The following is a 16016-nucleotide window of genomic DNA, read 5'->3' as shown; positions in this document are numbered from 1 at the left end:
GTGGGGCCAAGGCTCTCACCCCTGAACATCACCCTGTGGGGCCAAGGTTCTCACCCCTGAACACCACCCTGTGGAGACAAAGCTCTCACCGCTGAACACCACCCTGTGGGGCCAAGGCTCTCACCCCTGAACACCACCTTGTGGAGCCAAAGCTCTCACCCCTGATCATCACCCTGTGGAGCCAAAGCTCTCACCCCTGAACATCACCCTGTGGGGCCAAGGCTCTCACCCCTGAACACCACCCTGTGGAGACAAAGCTCTCACCCCTGAACACCATCATGTGGGGCCAAGGCTCTCACCCCTGAACACCACCTTGTGGAGCCAAAGCTCTCACCCCTGAACACCACCCTGTGGAGCCAAAGCTCTCACCCTTGATCATCACCCTGTGGGGCCAAAGCTCTCACCCCTGAACACCAGCCTGTGGAGCCAAAGCTCTCACCCCTGATCATCACCCTGTGGAGCCAAGGTTCTCACCCCTGATCATCACCCTGTGGGGCCAAGGCTCTCACCCCTGAACACCACCCTGTGGGGCCAAAGCTCTCACCCCTGATCATCACCCTGTGGGGCCAAGGTTCTCACCCCTGAACACCACCCTGTGGGGCCAAAGCTCTCACCCCTGATCATCACCCTGTGGGGCCAAGGTTCTCACCCCTGAACACCACCCTGTGGGGCCAAAGCTCTCACCCCTGATCATCACCCTGTGGGGCCAAGGTTCTCACCCCTGAACACCACCCTGTGGAGCCAAGGCTCTCGCCCCTGATCATCACCCAGTAGAGATAAGTTTTCCGCCCCATTCGCTATCCAATTTTCCGCTGGGAAAGTACACTCAAGTGGGTGGTAAGAGGTCAGGATGTGGGTCTGCTGTAATCACCCCACACTGTTCGTGACCCTCTGTCTAAGCTCACACACAGGGAACAGTCACTCGGGTTAATTACTGGACGGTGACCAGCACCCAGGGGACTGAGTCAGCGGCTTCAGAAGAGGAGGGAAGAAAATTTGGAACAAAAGCACAGCATTGACAATACAAGTTAGTTCTAACAAATAATAAGCCAATGTTACTGATTAAGGTCAGGTTTGCAGTGAGGAATATTTCCAGGCATCATGTTTTCTAATCAGCTTTTATTTACATATTGAATGACAGCACAAAACAAGATCCACTTCATCCCAGAGATGGTTGGCCCAATCCTAGAAATGACCCTGATCCCGGAGATCGAACTCCGCAAAGCCACGATCCCAATCTTCTTTGACATGATGCTGTGCGAGTACGCTGTGTGCAATAAGTTCAGGAAGGTATGAAGGAAGAATAATGGTCATCTCCTAGTCTTCATGAAGCAGTATGTTGGAAGATAGTTAAAGGGGCATGGTTCTCAAGAATTTTTGTCTGGTAAACAGAAGCCAAAGGTGGGGGAGGCAGGGGTCTGTGGGGAATGGGGAGGGAGGGATTTAGGGATACCTGTTCACTATAATTTCACAGTAAGGATGGCAATCAACAATTTCAGCATTAGCTAGATCTCTTGCTCTAAATGGCTGTGCTTGTGGATTTAAGGTCTAAGTGATAGATAATACTGCATGCACCCTACTGAACACATATAATGAGATTTGTTGGAACACAGGAACAAGTAGAATCATAGAACCTTACAAATCAGAAAGAGGTGTGTCAGCTATTTGAAAGAGCTAGCCAATTAGTTGCACTTCCCCTGCCCTTTCCCCACAGCCTTGAAATTTTTCCCTTTTTAAGCATATATCCAATTCCTTTTTAAACGTTACTATTGATTCTCCTGCCACCACCTTGTCAGACAGTGCATTCCAGAAAAAAGGTAGCTGACCCCAAGAATAGGGCAAAGCCACCCACCCTTGGCCAGAGGCAAAAGCAGAGTGCGGTGAATATTTAAAAATAAAGCCACGAGCACATGCGCATAAGGGGTCGAATTGCACAACATTTGGCATGGATCAATCTAGGAACCTAACATACGATCTCCAATCCAACAAGAAGCATCAGTAAATCTAGATGGTCCATTAGAATACATCGCACATCAGAGATACACTATTACATTTAATTGGGGCCCACTAGTCAAAGAGTACCTGAGTAAATTCCCCTACCAATCCACGTTACAACAAAGGCAGTATCTACCAATAAGTTCCTCAAACACAGTGCAGTGTTCATTCTGGTCCTGAAAATCCTGCTCATGGCATCTTCCCAATGTTTGAGGCCATTAAACGGAAAGTTATACCAAGGATCTCCTAATGTAGTAACCTGTCCCCCACCAATCGTTTGTAGCTATTTCTCTCCTGTCAATCTTGACTAGCCCTCTGGCTCAGAAATTCAGGTTAGCTTAAAGACTGCAAATGGCCACACTTTTGATTGCATCTCAATGTAAAGTAGGGTGTCTGCATCTGAGCATTATAAACAGCAGCACGTGGGCAGACACTAATTATGTGGTGTGAACGGTGCACTTATGGTACTTGATGGGACTCTGTTCCTTGTGGATAACATGGAGTCAGAATCAGAATTCTGATTCACATCAGACTTCCCAGATATTCATTCCCAATGGTAACAACCGCTAGCGTTCAGCTCACGGCCTAGTGGATGAAGAGACCGCCCCTTGTGAGAATACTCAGATCAGAAGGTCCCAGGTTCAAAGCCAGGCCAGTGGCGTGTTAGCTGATGGCAGCAGAGGCAGTTGATGGGGAGCTATAATTGGCTACATTAGGAACAGGAGTCGGCCATTCAGCCCCTCGAGCTTGTTCCTCCATTCAATTAGGCCATGGCTGCACTTTCCTACCTTGCTCTAGATCCCTTGTTGCCCTTACATAACAAAAATCTATCGATCTCTGTCTTGAAAGCTGGTTAAACTTTAAAACTTAACATTAAATTAAATTAAATTAGTGTATAAAATTTTGAGGGGCCTAGATAAAGTGGATAGGAAGGACCTATTTCCCTTAGCAGAGAGGTCAATAAACAGGGGGCATAGATTTAAAGTACAGGAAACTCTTTTTTATCTGGCACCGATGGGACCGGCGTGGTGCCGGTTGATCAAAAAGTCCTGATTACAGAGAGGTATATTTACCAAGGTGCGAGAACCCCATACACGTAAACAGGTGCAGGAGCCCCGGTTACACGGTCACAGATCCAGGAGTCCCTCTTGCACGGCCACAGGTGCAGGAACCCCAGTTACACGGCCACAGATCCAGGAACCCCAGTTACACGGCCACTAATATACAGTAAAACTTACCTGAACCTACTCCTGAATTTTGCCGGTTAAGAGAGATTTCCGGATATTTAGGTGCCGGTTAAAAGAGAGTTTCCTGTAATTGTTAGAAGGATTAGAGGGGAGTTGAGGAGAACTTCTTTCACCCAGAGGGTGGTGGGGTTATAGAACTCACTGAAAAGGTGGTAGAGGCAGAAACCCTCATCACATTTAAAATGTACTTGGATATGCACTTAAAGGGCCATAACCTACAGGGCTACAGGCCAAGAGCTGGAAAGTGGGATTAGGCTGGATAGCTCTTTCGGTCGGCACAGACACGATGGGCGAATGTCCTCCTTCTGTGCCATAAATTTCTATGATTCTATTAAAAGAATGAAAGGAGAAGTTAGAAGAAACTTTATGCACACAGAGAATTATTACAATAGGGAATGCTTTACTATAAGTGGCTGTTGAAGCAAATATTATAGCCACTTGAAAGAGCATTTGCATAAGTATTTGAAAGGGAAGGATTATGAGCAGGAAATGCCATTTCAGTGGATAGCTCCAGTTGGCTAACGATGGCACAAGCATGATGGGCCTCCTTCTGTGGCCTCCTTCTGTGCTGTAATTTCTATGATTCTATTAGATTAAACTCCAACAGTAGGATAAGGTAAACAGGTTCAAACCAATGACAGATAAAAGTAGGATTGATGTCACAAAATTCTTCTGCACGGTAAGAGTGATCCACACGTTGAATGGAAATCTGGGTATGGTAGGGGGGCAAAAAAAACCTGAAATCATTTGGGAAAAAGCTGGAATGTGTGATGGGGAAGGGAGAAATTGTAGGCTTGTGCTGATTGGATGAGCCAGGATGGACCAAATGGCCTTTCTTGTCCGTTTGATGTTTTCCACGGGTAAGTGTTTTCTGCTAATCAATACGACAGGAGCTAAACGACATCTTGATAAGGTTTCATGGGAATAACAGCAAGGACCTTGAAAGTAGAAACACTGGGAGTCAATCCAAAAGCAACAGCAATGAAATACTGGCGAGATAAATGCTGGCCTTGCCAGCGACGCCTACACCCCACAAACTAATAAAAAAAACATTGTTTACGTATGACAAGAGTAGGAGCAGAAATAACAGCAGAAAATGCTGGAAACACTCAGCAGGTCAGGCAGCATCCATGGAGAGAGAAACAGAGCTAACGTTTCAGGTCTGTGACCCACTGAGTGTTTCCAGCATTTTCTGTTGTTATTTCAGATTTCTAACATCCGCAGTATTTTGCTATTGTAAGAGTAGGAGCAATAGGAATCTGAATAGATTACTAGTTGATCACAAATATTATTTCCACCATCTAAATGTCTCTCACCATTTGCAGTGCTTTCCATCTTTCAAATAATGGTTCACAAATATTGTTCTTCCTCTGCTTTGTTCAATGTGCTGTTGGATGCCTCGTGTAACTAATGATCTTTTTAACAGTTCGAAGATGAAATAATCCTGAAATTGGATCACGAGGTGGAGGGAGGATATGGTGATGAGCAGTACATGCAGCTCTTCCAGATAATGTAAGATCCCGTTTGTTTAGAAATTTCATCCGACACACACAAAAAGACTTCACAGTGAGGAGAAGAATACAGAGAGAATCAGAATCGCAGGTCAAACTGAACAGCAGAGAAATTCCAGAAATAAGTAGAACAGAGCTCAATTTGTATTTCTATAGATCCTTGTTATAAAGATCCTTCAACAGGCAGCATTTAGTTGCAGAAGAGCTGGTGGGAAAGGAACCAAAGGCGTAGTCAATGAGGTAGGTTTTGGCAAGGCTTTTGAAGGGGGTGGAGAGACGTAGCAAAGGTTTAGAGTGAGCTGAAGGTGGAGTGGAGAGAAGAGAGGAGGGGATGTAAAGGAGGCCAGAGTTGGACTAGTGGAGGAGGTTGCAGCGCTGGCCATGGAAGGATTTGCAGATGAAGGCAAGGATTTTGGATTCAGAACTAGAGGTCATGTGAACAAACTGGAGCAATTCATTGCTGTTTGAGCACATCTTATCTCCTGACCCTTGGCCCTCAATCCCTCCCAAGCCTCCTCTATCTCCCCTGGCCTTCTATCTCCTGACATCTGGCCTCCTATCTTCTGACTTCTGGCCTCCAATCCTACCCCCCTGGCCTCCTATCTCCCAACCCCTGGACCCACTTACCTGGGGGCCACTGTGATGCAAAACTCTTTGTTACTCGTTTGAATGCTTCTTGAGTGTCAGTCAAACAGCCTCTTTTTGCATCTCCAATATTTTTATTACTAATAAGCAAAAGTGTTCAAAGAAAATGAATAAAAACACTCCATTTTTTTAATGCTCTATGATTTGTCTCCCGGGGTTGCGCGAAGCAGTGTCTCGGAGATTAAACTTCAATTCCTGGACACTCCGGGATAATCCTGGAGAGCTGGCATCCCTAATTGCCCAAAATGGGTACAATTCTCCAATCCCAAAGTACCGAGATAATCTGAGCACGCCTGCCCACACTGAGTTAAATTTGACAGATTAGGGGTTCACGGTGCTGAGCTTCATGCATTTCAGGAATCGACCTCTGCACTGATTCACGGTCTGCCTAACTCTGGCTCTGGGTCCATAGCACCTTGCCTCCACCTCCCCCTCTTGTGAATTTTGAATTTGCCGCTTTGCCTAATGCAATGATCGCAGCCCTTTAAAAATATAAGGCCTAGAAATTCGGTTGGTAGCGCCAGCGATTAGCGCCTAAAGAGCCCGAGAATTGGGGCATTACCCAATTTTCGGGCGGGCACAGTGAATATAGCGCCACCTCCCATATTGAGTATCCTTTTAGCGCCGGCGCTAATTCTTTTCGCTCGCCCGCGGGCGCAGGCAGATCATGACATCATTTCAGTGTGCAACGCCTTTTTGGCGCCCCGGACCGGATATTCGGTGGAGCCCGCAATCTTTTCGCCTGGCGCTATTAGTGACAGTTGGATGGAGCGTTCCCAGGCCCTTCTCGGACTCGGGGGGCGCTATTTAAAGGGGACAGCATTAGTATAAAAGCTGCAGCCATTTGGGCTGGCCATTCTGATCGTTGCTGGAGAGAGTTGCTGACCTTCTGCTGGACAGTAATTTTCTCATTGAGCCTTCGGAGGCACTGGCACTGGCAGCTTGAGGGCCCGGCTCCCGAGCTGGTGATGCAGCATCTGAAAGCAGGGAGGTGGAAGAGTGGCTTTAGCAAAAGGACAGCTTGGCAGCAAGGGGTGCCAGATTGCAGCAAGGCTATGACACAGGTCCACAGTGAGAAAGCATGCTGGCGGGGGGAACAAGTGGAAGGAGACAGTTGTAAAAGGTGAGAACCTTACCATCGCCGTCGACAATGGGGTCGGCAGCTGCAGTGGTTACAGGACCACTCAGACGTCCTCCAAGAATCTGGTGGACTCTCTCCTCGAGATCCGTGAGAGTGACCACTTGTGGAGGTCCTCCACCGGTGCGAAGCTGGTCTTTGCCAATCCTCGCCAGCTTGGACTGCAGGGGAAAGGAGGGGAAGTTATGTTACATGATGCCCTGAGTGATCATCTCATGCCCCCCATGGTGGAAGAGCCCTTACATAATGCCCTGAGTGATCATCTCATGCCTCCCATGGTGCAAGAGCCCTTACATGACGCCTTGAGTGTGCATGCGTGTGCCCAGAAAGGGCCATGGGTGCTTGCTGGCAGATGCCAATGGGGCACAGCCCACCCTGTAGCCGTAAAGTCAGGTGCAAATGAAGGGATGCAGAAGTTTGCAGAAACAACGCTCACCCTCACGACCCGAGTGAGGTCGTTGAATTTCTTTCTGCATTGGACAGGGCTCCTGGTCACCATGCTGCTGGAGTTGACCCTCTGGCATACATCCCTCCAAGCTCGTCGGTAGTCCTTATGATTCGGCCTCATGCCATTGTCTGGGTAGAGAACATCTCGCCGGCGCTCCACTGCGGCCACCAATTGCTCCAGAGCCTCATTGTTGAAGCGCTCTGCTCTCTGTCTCACCTTCTCCATCTGGTCCAAGTTTTTAGTGCCAGAGAAGGGCCTGCGCCGATTCTGAGGCCTACAAGGCGCAGAGTGTGGATGCTGAAGCTGACTGACCCACCCCTTTAAGAGCTGGCCAGCGCCTGGAAGTCTCGTGGTCATCAGTAAAGAGAGCACCTGCGCTGCGCCCGTCCGCTCCGATATTGGGTTGCGCCAGAAGATTAGCGCCTTAGGAGTCCCGTGTAACGCCTGAATTCGCGCCTCAATCCCCTTTAGGGGCGATGCAACCCAATATCGCGCCAGGCGGCGATAAGTTTCGCCTGGCTATAAACTTTGCGCAGCGCCAGTTCTAACGCCTCAAGCGGGGCTATACCCAATTTCTAGGCCTAAATGTCTTCCAAGGGCTTCATATATCAAAAGCACTTCCCTTTAAATGACCGCAGCCTTTTAATGTTGAGCAGCAGCCCTTTAAAGAGTCCCTGCTCCTTATATTCTCCCCCTCCCTTCATCATGCCCCAGCTTAGGCCATGCAGGGAACATGTGTAGAGGCGTTTCATGAGCTGGAGTGAGTTTGAATTAATCTCGTCGCTGCTTTGGCAGCGACGCCACATCCTGAGAATGAATAATAAAAAAAACCAGGGAGAGACACGTTTAAAGTTACCCACTGGGTCTTCAGGGCAACTGTTCTATTTTTATTTAACATGTTACATCTTCCAACTCTCTCCATCAGCCTCCTAGAATGTGCCTCGAAACATCCGAATATTGCTAAGTCAGTGCAGCATTTCGTTAACCTGGTCAAGGGTCTCCTGGAGAAACTACTGGATTATAGGTCGGTGATGAGTGACGAAAGCAAGGGGAACCGCATGAGCTGCACAGTTAACCTGCTGGTACGTACACCGAGTTTTCCTTTAGATACTCCGCTTAACGTCTTCACTCTTGTCAATCTCCCCACCATACCCCCTCCTCCCCCATCCCCCCCCCCCCCGCTCTCTTCGCCCCACCATTGGCAGCTGTGCCATCAGCCATCTAGGACCTAACCTCTGGAAATCCCTCCCTAAACCTCTCTGCCTCATCCCCCTCTCTCCCCTCCTTTAAGACGCTCCTTAAAACCTACCTTTCCAACCAAGCTTTTGATCACCTGTCCTAATATCTCCTCCTTGGGCTCAGTGTCAATTTTTGTCTGATTACGCTCCTGTGAAGCGCCTTGGGACATTTTTACATTAAAGGCGCGATATAAATGTGTGCTTTTCTGCTTCCGATTGGAACAAAAGGCCGATGTGTAATGCCGGGTCCATAATGAGACATCAAAGTTGGAAATAGTCTATAGGGTGAGTCATGGCCTGAGAGTCATACATCACTCACTGCTATAGAGAATATATGGTACCATTGGGTAGCATTATACCAGGATGAGTGTTACTTTTTGGCAGACTGAGAGGGACAGGTGAGTTCAGAGCACGAGAGGCAACATGATGGACTGGAGGAAAGGGGAGATAAAGCTGAGTAGTGAATAGCATTTTGGAAAGATTTGATGACTTCCCGAGGTCCTGTTTGGATAACACATTTAATACTGTGAGCTGCAGTTAAATGTGGGCATTTAACGTGTCTAGTTCCAAATGTTGACAGAAAGGGCTCATCATTTCCTGCTGACTTTGAAACAACAGGCATTTTACAGAAGGCAATGAAGTGTATTTTGTATCGCTGTACTGAATGATGCACTGCTGACTGTTGAGGCAGTAGCAGCGGTGTGGAAAGTTGACAGTTTGATCAGGAGCAAGCATTGCTTCGCACGGGTGCTTTGATTGGTGGCAGTTCAAACAGCCCCAAAACGCACTGTTCCCTGACCGAGAATCGCACCTGGGCTGCGGTGGTGAGAGCGCCGAATCCTAACCACTAGACCACTAGGGTAGCTGCAGCAGGCGTCCTGCCAGCAAGCAGAGCAACGCAGTCTTTCCTCCTTGCTCCCTTGAAATTCAGATCACTTTCACGCCAGGCATACCTTTCGTACAAAATGACTTTTTGTAGGCGAGAGCACAAAAGCCATGTTTGCAAAACCACAGCACCAAGTGCGGGTAGGCATCCCCTTGATATCTAGTTACTTCTGTACTTTTCTCAGAGACAGAGAGAGAGCGAAAGAGAGAGAGAAGCCGTCGGGGAATTGAATACTCACCACTATACTATCAAGGACCTGGTAGAGGAAGTAGTTGTGCAGTGCTTGAGACAGACTCAAACACACACACACAAACACAGACATGTGTGTGTGCTCTCTTTGTGTGTGTATGTCTCAGATATCCATCTGAGTTTCATGGATTCGTGGAGGCTTGCAGCACAGAGGGAGGCCATTCGGCCCGTCGTGCCTGTGCTGTCTCTTTGAAAGAGCAGCTGTGCTTAGTTCCCCCCCCGCCCGCTTTTTGTGCGTATCCCTGTTAATCTCATTTGCTCTGTCACTCTCTCCCTCCTCTGTGCCCCACACAAAAGGGAGAGGGAAACAGAGGGCGAGCACTATACTAACGAGGAACTGGTGCAGGAAGTTGTTCTTCATATGCCAGTAAATCTTTTAAAATTATTGTAGTTAATTTTTTTCTGTTCAACTTTTCCAAGGAGCATTTTAAGGAGCTGCCCAAAGGTTTAAAATTGGGGATGTTAAAAATCCTCCCCGTCAGGGAATTGAACCAAGGTCGCCCACATGACAGGCAGCGATACTCACCACTATACTAACGAGGAACTGACAGGTACAGAGTCTGTAAGAGCAAGAATCGACCTGTGAACAGAGTGAGAAATAGACAGAAGAGACAGAAAGAGAGAGACAGAGACAAAGAGAGAGACAAAGACAAAGAGAGAGTCAGAGAAAGAGAAAGACAGATAAAGACAAAGTGAGAGAGACAAACACACAAAGCGAGAGCCTCGGTTTGACGTCTCACAGAGTGGTCCCAGGGATGAGGGACTTCAGTTATGTTGAGAGACTGGAGAAGCTGGGATTACTTTCCTCAGAAGGTTAAGAGGAAATTTAATAGAGGTTTTCAAAATTACAAGGAGTTTTGATAGAGTAAATAAGGAGAAACCGTTTCCAGTGGCAGGAAGTTCAGTAGCCAGAGGACACCGATTGAAGATAACCTGCAAAAGAACCAGAGGAGAGATGAGGAGAATTTTCTTACGCAGCGAGTTGTTGTGATCGAGAATGTGCTGCCTGAAAGGGCAGTGGAGCAGATTCAATAGTAACTGTCAAAAGGGAATTGGGTAAATAATTGAAAAGGAGAAATTTGCAGGGCTGTGGGGAAAGAGCAGGGGAGTGGGCCTAATTGGAGAGCTCTCTCAAAGTGCAGGCACAGACTTGATGGGCTGAATGGCCTCCTTCTGTGCCATATCAATCTATGATAATGGGAGTATAATTGCAAAATACTGCGGATGCTGGAAATCTGAAATAACAACAGAAAATGCTGGAAATACTCAGCAGGCCAGGCAGCATCCGTGGAGAGAGAAACAGAGTTAACGTTTCAGGTCTGGGACCCTTCATCAGAACTGGAAAAAGCTGGAGATGTAACAGATATTAAGCAGGTGCAGAGACGGGGGGGGGGGGGGCGGTTAGGAGGGGAGGAAGAAATAGAAAGAACATCCTGTACTTTTGTAAGAGGCAGGAAAGATAAAATGTTGCAAATGGGAATGGCAAAAATCATACTGCATGAAAAATGGGGGCAGGGATAATTATCTGAAATTGTTGAACTCAATGTTGAGTGCGGCAGGCTGCAAAGTGCCCAGTTCTGACATTCAGCAAATGTCAGCGTTGGGTAAGAACTTGCTGTTTTATGTATTTAAAGGGGCATTGCCTTGTTTAAAAATAAAATTTTGCCAAACATTTTTACAAATACTTGGCACTGAAAAGGGGGCGCCACTCAATTTTTCGCCCTTAAAGTAAAAAATAAATAATTCTTTGAACACTTTTGTTTATTAGTTATAAAAATAACAGACATGGGGAAAAAAGGCTGTCAACTGACAGTGAAGGATCATCCAATTAGGTAATGAGTCTGTCCACTTTCCGATTGGCCGTGGGAAGACGGTGCACCATGAGGATGGACATGTTGGGGGATTTCTCTAATGAAATATTGGGAAGATCGAAGCGATTGTTTTTGGTCCCCGCCACAAACTCCATTCCCTAGCTACTGACTCCATCCCTCTCCCTAACATCTGTCTGATTGACTGTTCGCAACCTTGGTGTCATATTTGATCCTGAAATGAGATTCCGACCACATATCCACGCCATAACTATTTCCATCTCAATAACATTGCCCGTCTCTGCCTTTGTCTCAGCTCATCTGCTGCTGAAACCCTCCATGCCTTTGTTACCTCTAGACTTGACTATTCCAACACACTCCTGGCTGACCTCCCACATTCTGCTCTACGTAAACATGAGGTCATCCAAAACTCGGCTGCCCGTGTCCTAACTCGCACCAAGACCTGTTCACCCAACACGCTGACCTACATTGGCTCCCGGTTAAGCAACGCCTCAATTTCAAAATTCTTATCCTTGTTTTTCAATCCCTCCGTGGACTCGTCCCTCCCTATCTCTGTAATCTCCTCCAGCCCCACAAGCCCCCCCATCCACCCCCCCGCCCCGAGATATCTGCACTCCTCTAATTCTGCCCTCTTGAGCATCCCTGATTATAATCACTCAACCATTGGTGGCCGTGCCTTCTGTTGCCTAGGCTCTAAGCTCTGGAATTCCCTGCCTAAACCTCTCCACCTCGCTACCTCTCTTTCCTCCTTTAAGACGCTCCTTAAAACCTACCTCTTTGACCAAGCTTTTGATCACCTGCCCTAATGTATCCTTATGTGGCTCAGTGTCAAATTTGTTTTGTCTTATAATACTCCTGTGCAGCGCCTTGGGACTTTTTACTGCATTAACGGTGCTATATAAATACAAGTTGTTGTTGTTGTTGTTGACCAATGGTGGGAGTGTGGGGGCGGGGCATTTGGAGGCAGGGGGTCCTGTGATGAAGCCTCCCAGAATATGTCCAATCAGAGTTGGCAACTGTAAGCATCATACATACACGCCCTCTTACTCTTGCCAGCTAACAGATCCTGGTCTTGACAATCCGCTGTAGGATGCCAACAGGTGACCACATAATGCGTTGCTCTGAACCTCCTCGCTCTGCTACTTCAGCCGAGGCACTATCTGATTTAAAATAAATGGGTTATTGCTTCATCTAATGCAGCAGGGAGAACAATTCAAAACTAAGGTGTTCAGCGGTTGCCCATGTGCACCACTCCATTATCTCAAGGCCTCCAGGGTTTTTGCAGTGGCCGCTCGCTAATAGTCTAAGTCCCAGCGCTGGTCTTGCGGTGTTCAGGGCTTTGATCAACAGGCACTGCCAGGAATGTGAGTGATGCTGACCTACACAGACAAGGAAGATCCCAGATCCAATTCTCAGTCCGTACTCAGTTAGCTGAGATGCCGGTAGGGTTGCTATAATTAGCCTCATCTCTCGGGCTAGGGAAGGGATTGATCCTGGTGCCGAGTACGAGTGCCCAGGTGAGACCAGCACTGGGCTCCGAGGCAATGCCTCTCCGCAGTTGCACAGGCTGGCGACGTGGTACCAGGCTCAAGGGCAACTTGGCTGAGGCATTCAAAAGCAGGTGCCGCCTGTGGAAGTCTACCCGAGCAAGAGTCATCGACGTCGGTAGAAAAAAAATGTAGCTCCCTGGTACCTTGGCTGATCAGAGCATGATAGGCCTCTCCAGCGTTTAACTGGAGACAAATCATCTCAACCTAAACTTCATGTGAATCGACAGAATGTTCCAGGAGCTTTATCCAGCCAAAATTGCACAGTGTGTTTATTCCAGCAATCTGCATAACTTAGCATCTCATTAAGGTGCTGAAATTCCGACTGGCAATCAACGAATTAACACAATGAACTACCTGATCTTAATTAGCTAACTGCATGTTTAATAATGATGCATGTTGGAGAGTTTGTACATAACTCCCTGACATCAGGGAGCTGCTTTGCTTAATTTAATCTCGAGAGGCAGCAAGCTGAATAAATCACAGACAGACAGTTTGGAATAGCTCAGGAGGTAATCTATTCGACTGTGTCACAGTGTAATGTTTTCTACCTTCACCTCTGTGTAGGGGGTGGCGTGTGCCCAGTCAGCTCTGCCCCTGACTGTCTCTGAGCGGTTCGAATCGCTCCCACACCCCTGGGTTCTAGACCGGACTTAGGTACAGGCGGCGATACAGAAAATAGAGTAGACAATTGGTTTGGTGCAAGAAAACCGCAATTTTTATTAAAGGCACAATAAAATCACAACACTGAGAATTACTAGAATAATTACAGGCATATAAAATTACACTTATTTGGGAATGGGGAACACATGGCACATAAAGGGAACAAACACATTAAAAATCCCCTTACCCTTATCCCATCCCAATACCTAACTAGATTAAGCTACGAGGGGCCAGGAATTCATGCTCACCAATGGGGTTTCCTTGACAGTTCGAAACCTGTCGATTAAGCCGGTTGTGGTTTTGGGGTTCGCTCTTGTTGTCCTTTGGGGCCTGCCGTCGTCACGTGGTCACAGGGCGCGGCGGCGGAGTCGTCTGTGTGAAGTACCCTTCTTTTTCCTTCGTTAGAAAAATAGGGAGTAAAGTCTTTTGTTGGGTACTTCACCTTGCAGGAATGGTTGTTCTTCTGGCAGTGGTTTGGTCGCCGACGGTTTTGTTGTGGTTGGTGCTCGGTTGGCGGTTTATATTGTCATTTTGATTTTTCTACTCATGCTTCAAACGCCAGCTTATAACTAGGCCGGGGTGTATGCCCGCTCGTCCCCAACGCTTCTTTTCGCTGCCCTTCTCTGCCTATCGGTTTTGCCGTTCGTCTCGTCTCGTCTATTTGCGGCCCCGTGTGTCTTGTGTGTGTTCAAATCGGGTTCCGTTCTCCTCCCGCGTTTGGCCCCCGGTGTTGTAATGGGCTTCCCCGGTGTCGAGAGGGAGGCAGGAGCAAGAGGCAAGAGAAGCGAGAGCTACCGGTGGGCCTACAATTATACCCGGTTCTTCACCCCTTATCTGCGCGCCAAATCAGGTCAGTTCTTTGTTTAATCGTCTAAAATGATTATAGTCATCCACTTTAACTGTTTTTGGGGCGGTTGTCTCCTTGTTTAATGGCTTCGATATCCTGGCTGTTTGTCATTTATGAAATGTAATCATCTTTCCTGGCTTGGTAGCTACCTGTGAGCTGTTACCGATTATTTATGCAAAAAGTTAATGGCCTCAAGATTAGGTCCACCCTGACTTGATCTGTTCCAAGGTGAAGAATGCATATTCTGTGTTTACCTAGCTGTCTGGCTTTAGAAAATGGCAAAGTCTTTCACAGATCCATGAATGTTAGGTTTCGTTTCAAGATTTGAATGGGCCTGCCTTCTGCAGGGCCTTGCTTTTAAAATCCTGCAAGCCTTGGTCACGAGGTTTCCTAAGCCATTTCGGGTACCCTTTTTTAGTAACTTGTCCATACAGGGTCCCTTTATCCATAACTTTTGGGGAATGTGGGAATTTTGAGAACCCTACACTCCCCCCTGTTGATACTAAACTCGCTTTAAGTATCATCCTTTCAAGGTGAGTAAAATTCCCAACCCTCCATAGTCAATCTTCCCCTGTAATTACCTATCTATGATCCCATGACACATGCATTTCCCATTCTGTTAAAATGTAGTGTAGATAAGCATACATAGAATAATTACAGTCGTTTACACACATCCAAGCATGGAGGGGGCCCAACACCCCTGCACCACTTGGTACACACACTTCTTTATTAAAGTAACACGTCGAAAGTCTTTATTAAAAGCAACAAAAGAACACAAAGAAACAACAATCTTTATTCAGAAACACACAAAAAAATTCAAACAGGTGTATCTCCCTCCACCTTCACATAATGCTCCTTCCAGGTCCTTTGGTTTCGGAATTCTAGTATTTGACCTTTTCCCTTGCACTGAGTGCACACTAGGTACAATACTATTCCCAGCTGGCAAACCACGAGGATGTGGGTAGCCAGCCTAATCCACGAAGGGACCTCTATGTTTTCAAAAATGTCCCACCAGGGTGGAACTACAATGTCCAATATCTTGGCCCCTATCTCTACTGTCTTCTGCTCCAGAGTGTAGAAATGTTTCTGTGAGACTATTACTGCTTTGAGTATTGAGGTAAGATGTTCTGGAAGAGGGGGAACTTCGTAGCCGAAATGCGCTACATACTTTTGCAGGTTGGTGAAATTCTCTTTTACAGTGAGGTGAACAGTGGAGGGTTCAGGAATGGGGCAAATTCGTTCCTGGGCCACTTGAACTTCTGCCTCGGGTTTAGAGCAGAAACTGCTGTCACTTCCCGGACACCAGCTATGCTGTCCATGCTGCTAGTGGGGCGCACCTGTGGTGACACAAAGGCCCCGATTTTCGGCTTGTGTGGGGAATGGTCGGATTTCCCCGAATGTGGGGTTTCTGACACACATTAATAAGTGTCAGCCAGCTCCACGCAATTTTCCCTCAAGTGGCCAATTAATTCCCAGCATGTGGGAAGCCTTGCTAATTGTCCAATTCATGTCAGAAATCCCCACAGTATGATGTCATCATTCGTGGTGCTTTCAAGGTCCATAGCAAGCACTGCATCCTCTGAAGGCTTCCAAACGAACCATACAGGATGGCAGAGGAGCCTGCAGCAGCTGTGGGCAGTGCCAGACCCCGAGCTGCCTCCAAATTCGACGAGGCTTCACTGCAGGCATTATTGGATGGGGTTAGGGCCCACAGGGAGGTCCTCTTCCCTAGGTCAGGGAGGAAGAGGCCTCCTACTGAGACCAATGCTGCAT

At 47.5% G+C, this 16016-nt stretch overlaps 1 protein-coding gene across 2 annotated transcripts in view; it reads left to right on the top strand.

Moving 5' to 3' along the window:
* Nucleotides 1–16016, top strand: part of LOC147113792 (dedicator of cytokinesis protein 2-like) — an 80211-nt gene that overhangs the window by 23407 nt on the left and 40788 nt on the right. For both annotated transcript variants that reach the window (XR_015079272.1, XM_085995118.1), the window contains exons 4-6: nt 1142–1290; nt 4669–4754; nt 7910–8066. Coding sequence is in view for 1 of the 2 variants with exons in the window: in XM_085995118.1 (XP_085851244.1) it covers nt 1142–1290; nt 4669–4754; nt 7910–8066 (392 nt within the window). In the remaining variant the exon portion in view is untranslated. The remainder of the gene's footprint in view (nt 1–1141; nt 1291–4668; nt 4755–7909; nt 8067–16016) is intronic.

Source organism: Somniosus microcephalus, chromosome 8, assembly GCF_052327205.1.
Source record: "Somniosus microcephalus isolate GS21.2 chromosome 8, FLI_Smic_1.0, whole genome shotgun sequence".
Lineage (NCBI taxonomy): Eukaryota > Metazoa > Chordata > Chondrichthyes > Squaliformes > Somniosidae > Somniosus > Somniosus microcephalus.
The sequence above is the reverse complement of the archived record's forward strand: the minus strand, read 5'-3'. Positions and strand labels throughout refer to the sequence as shown.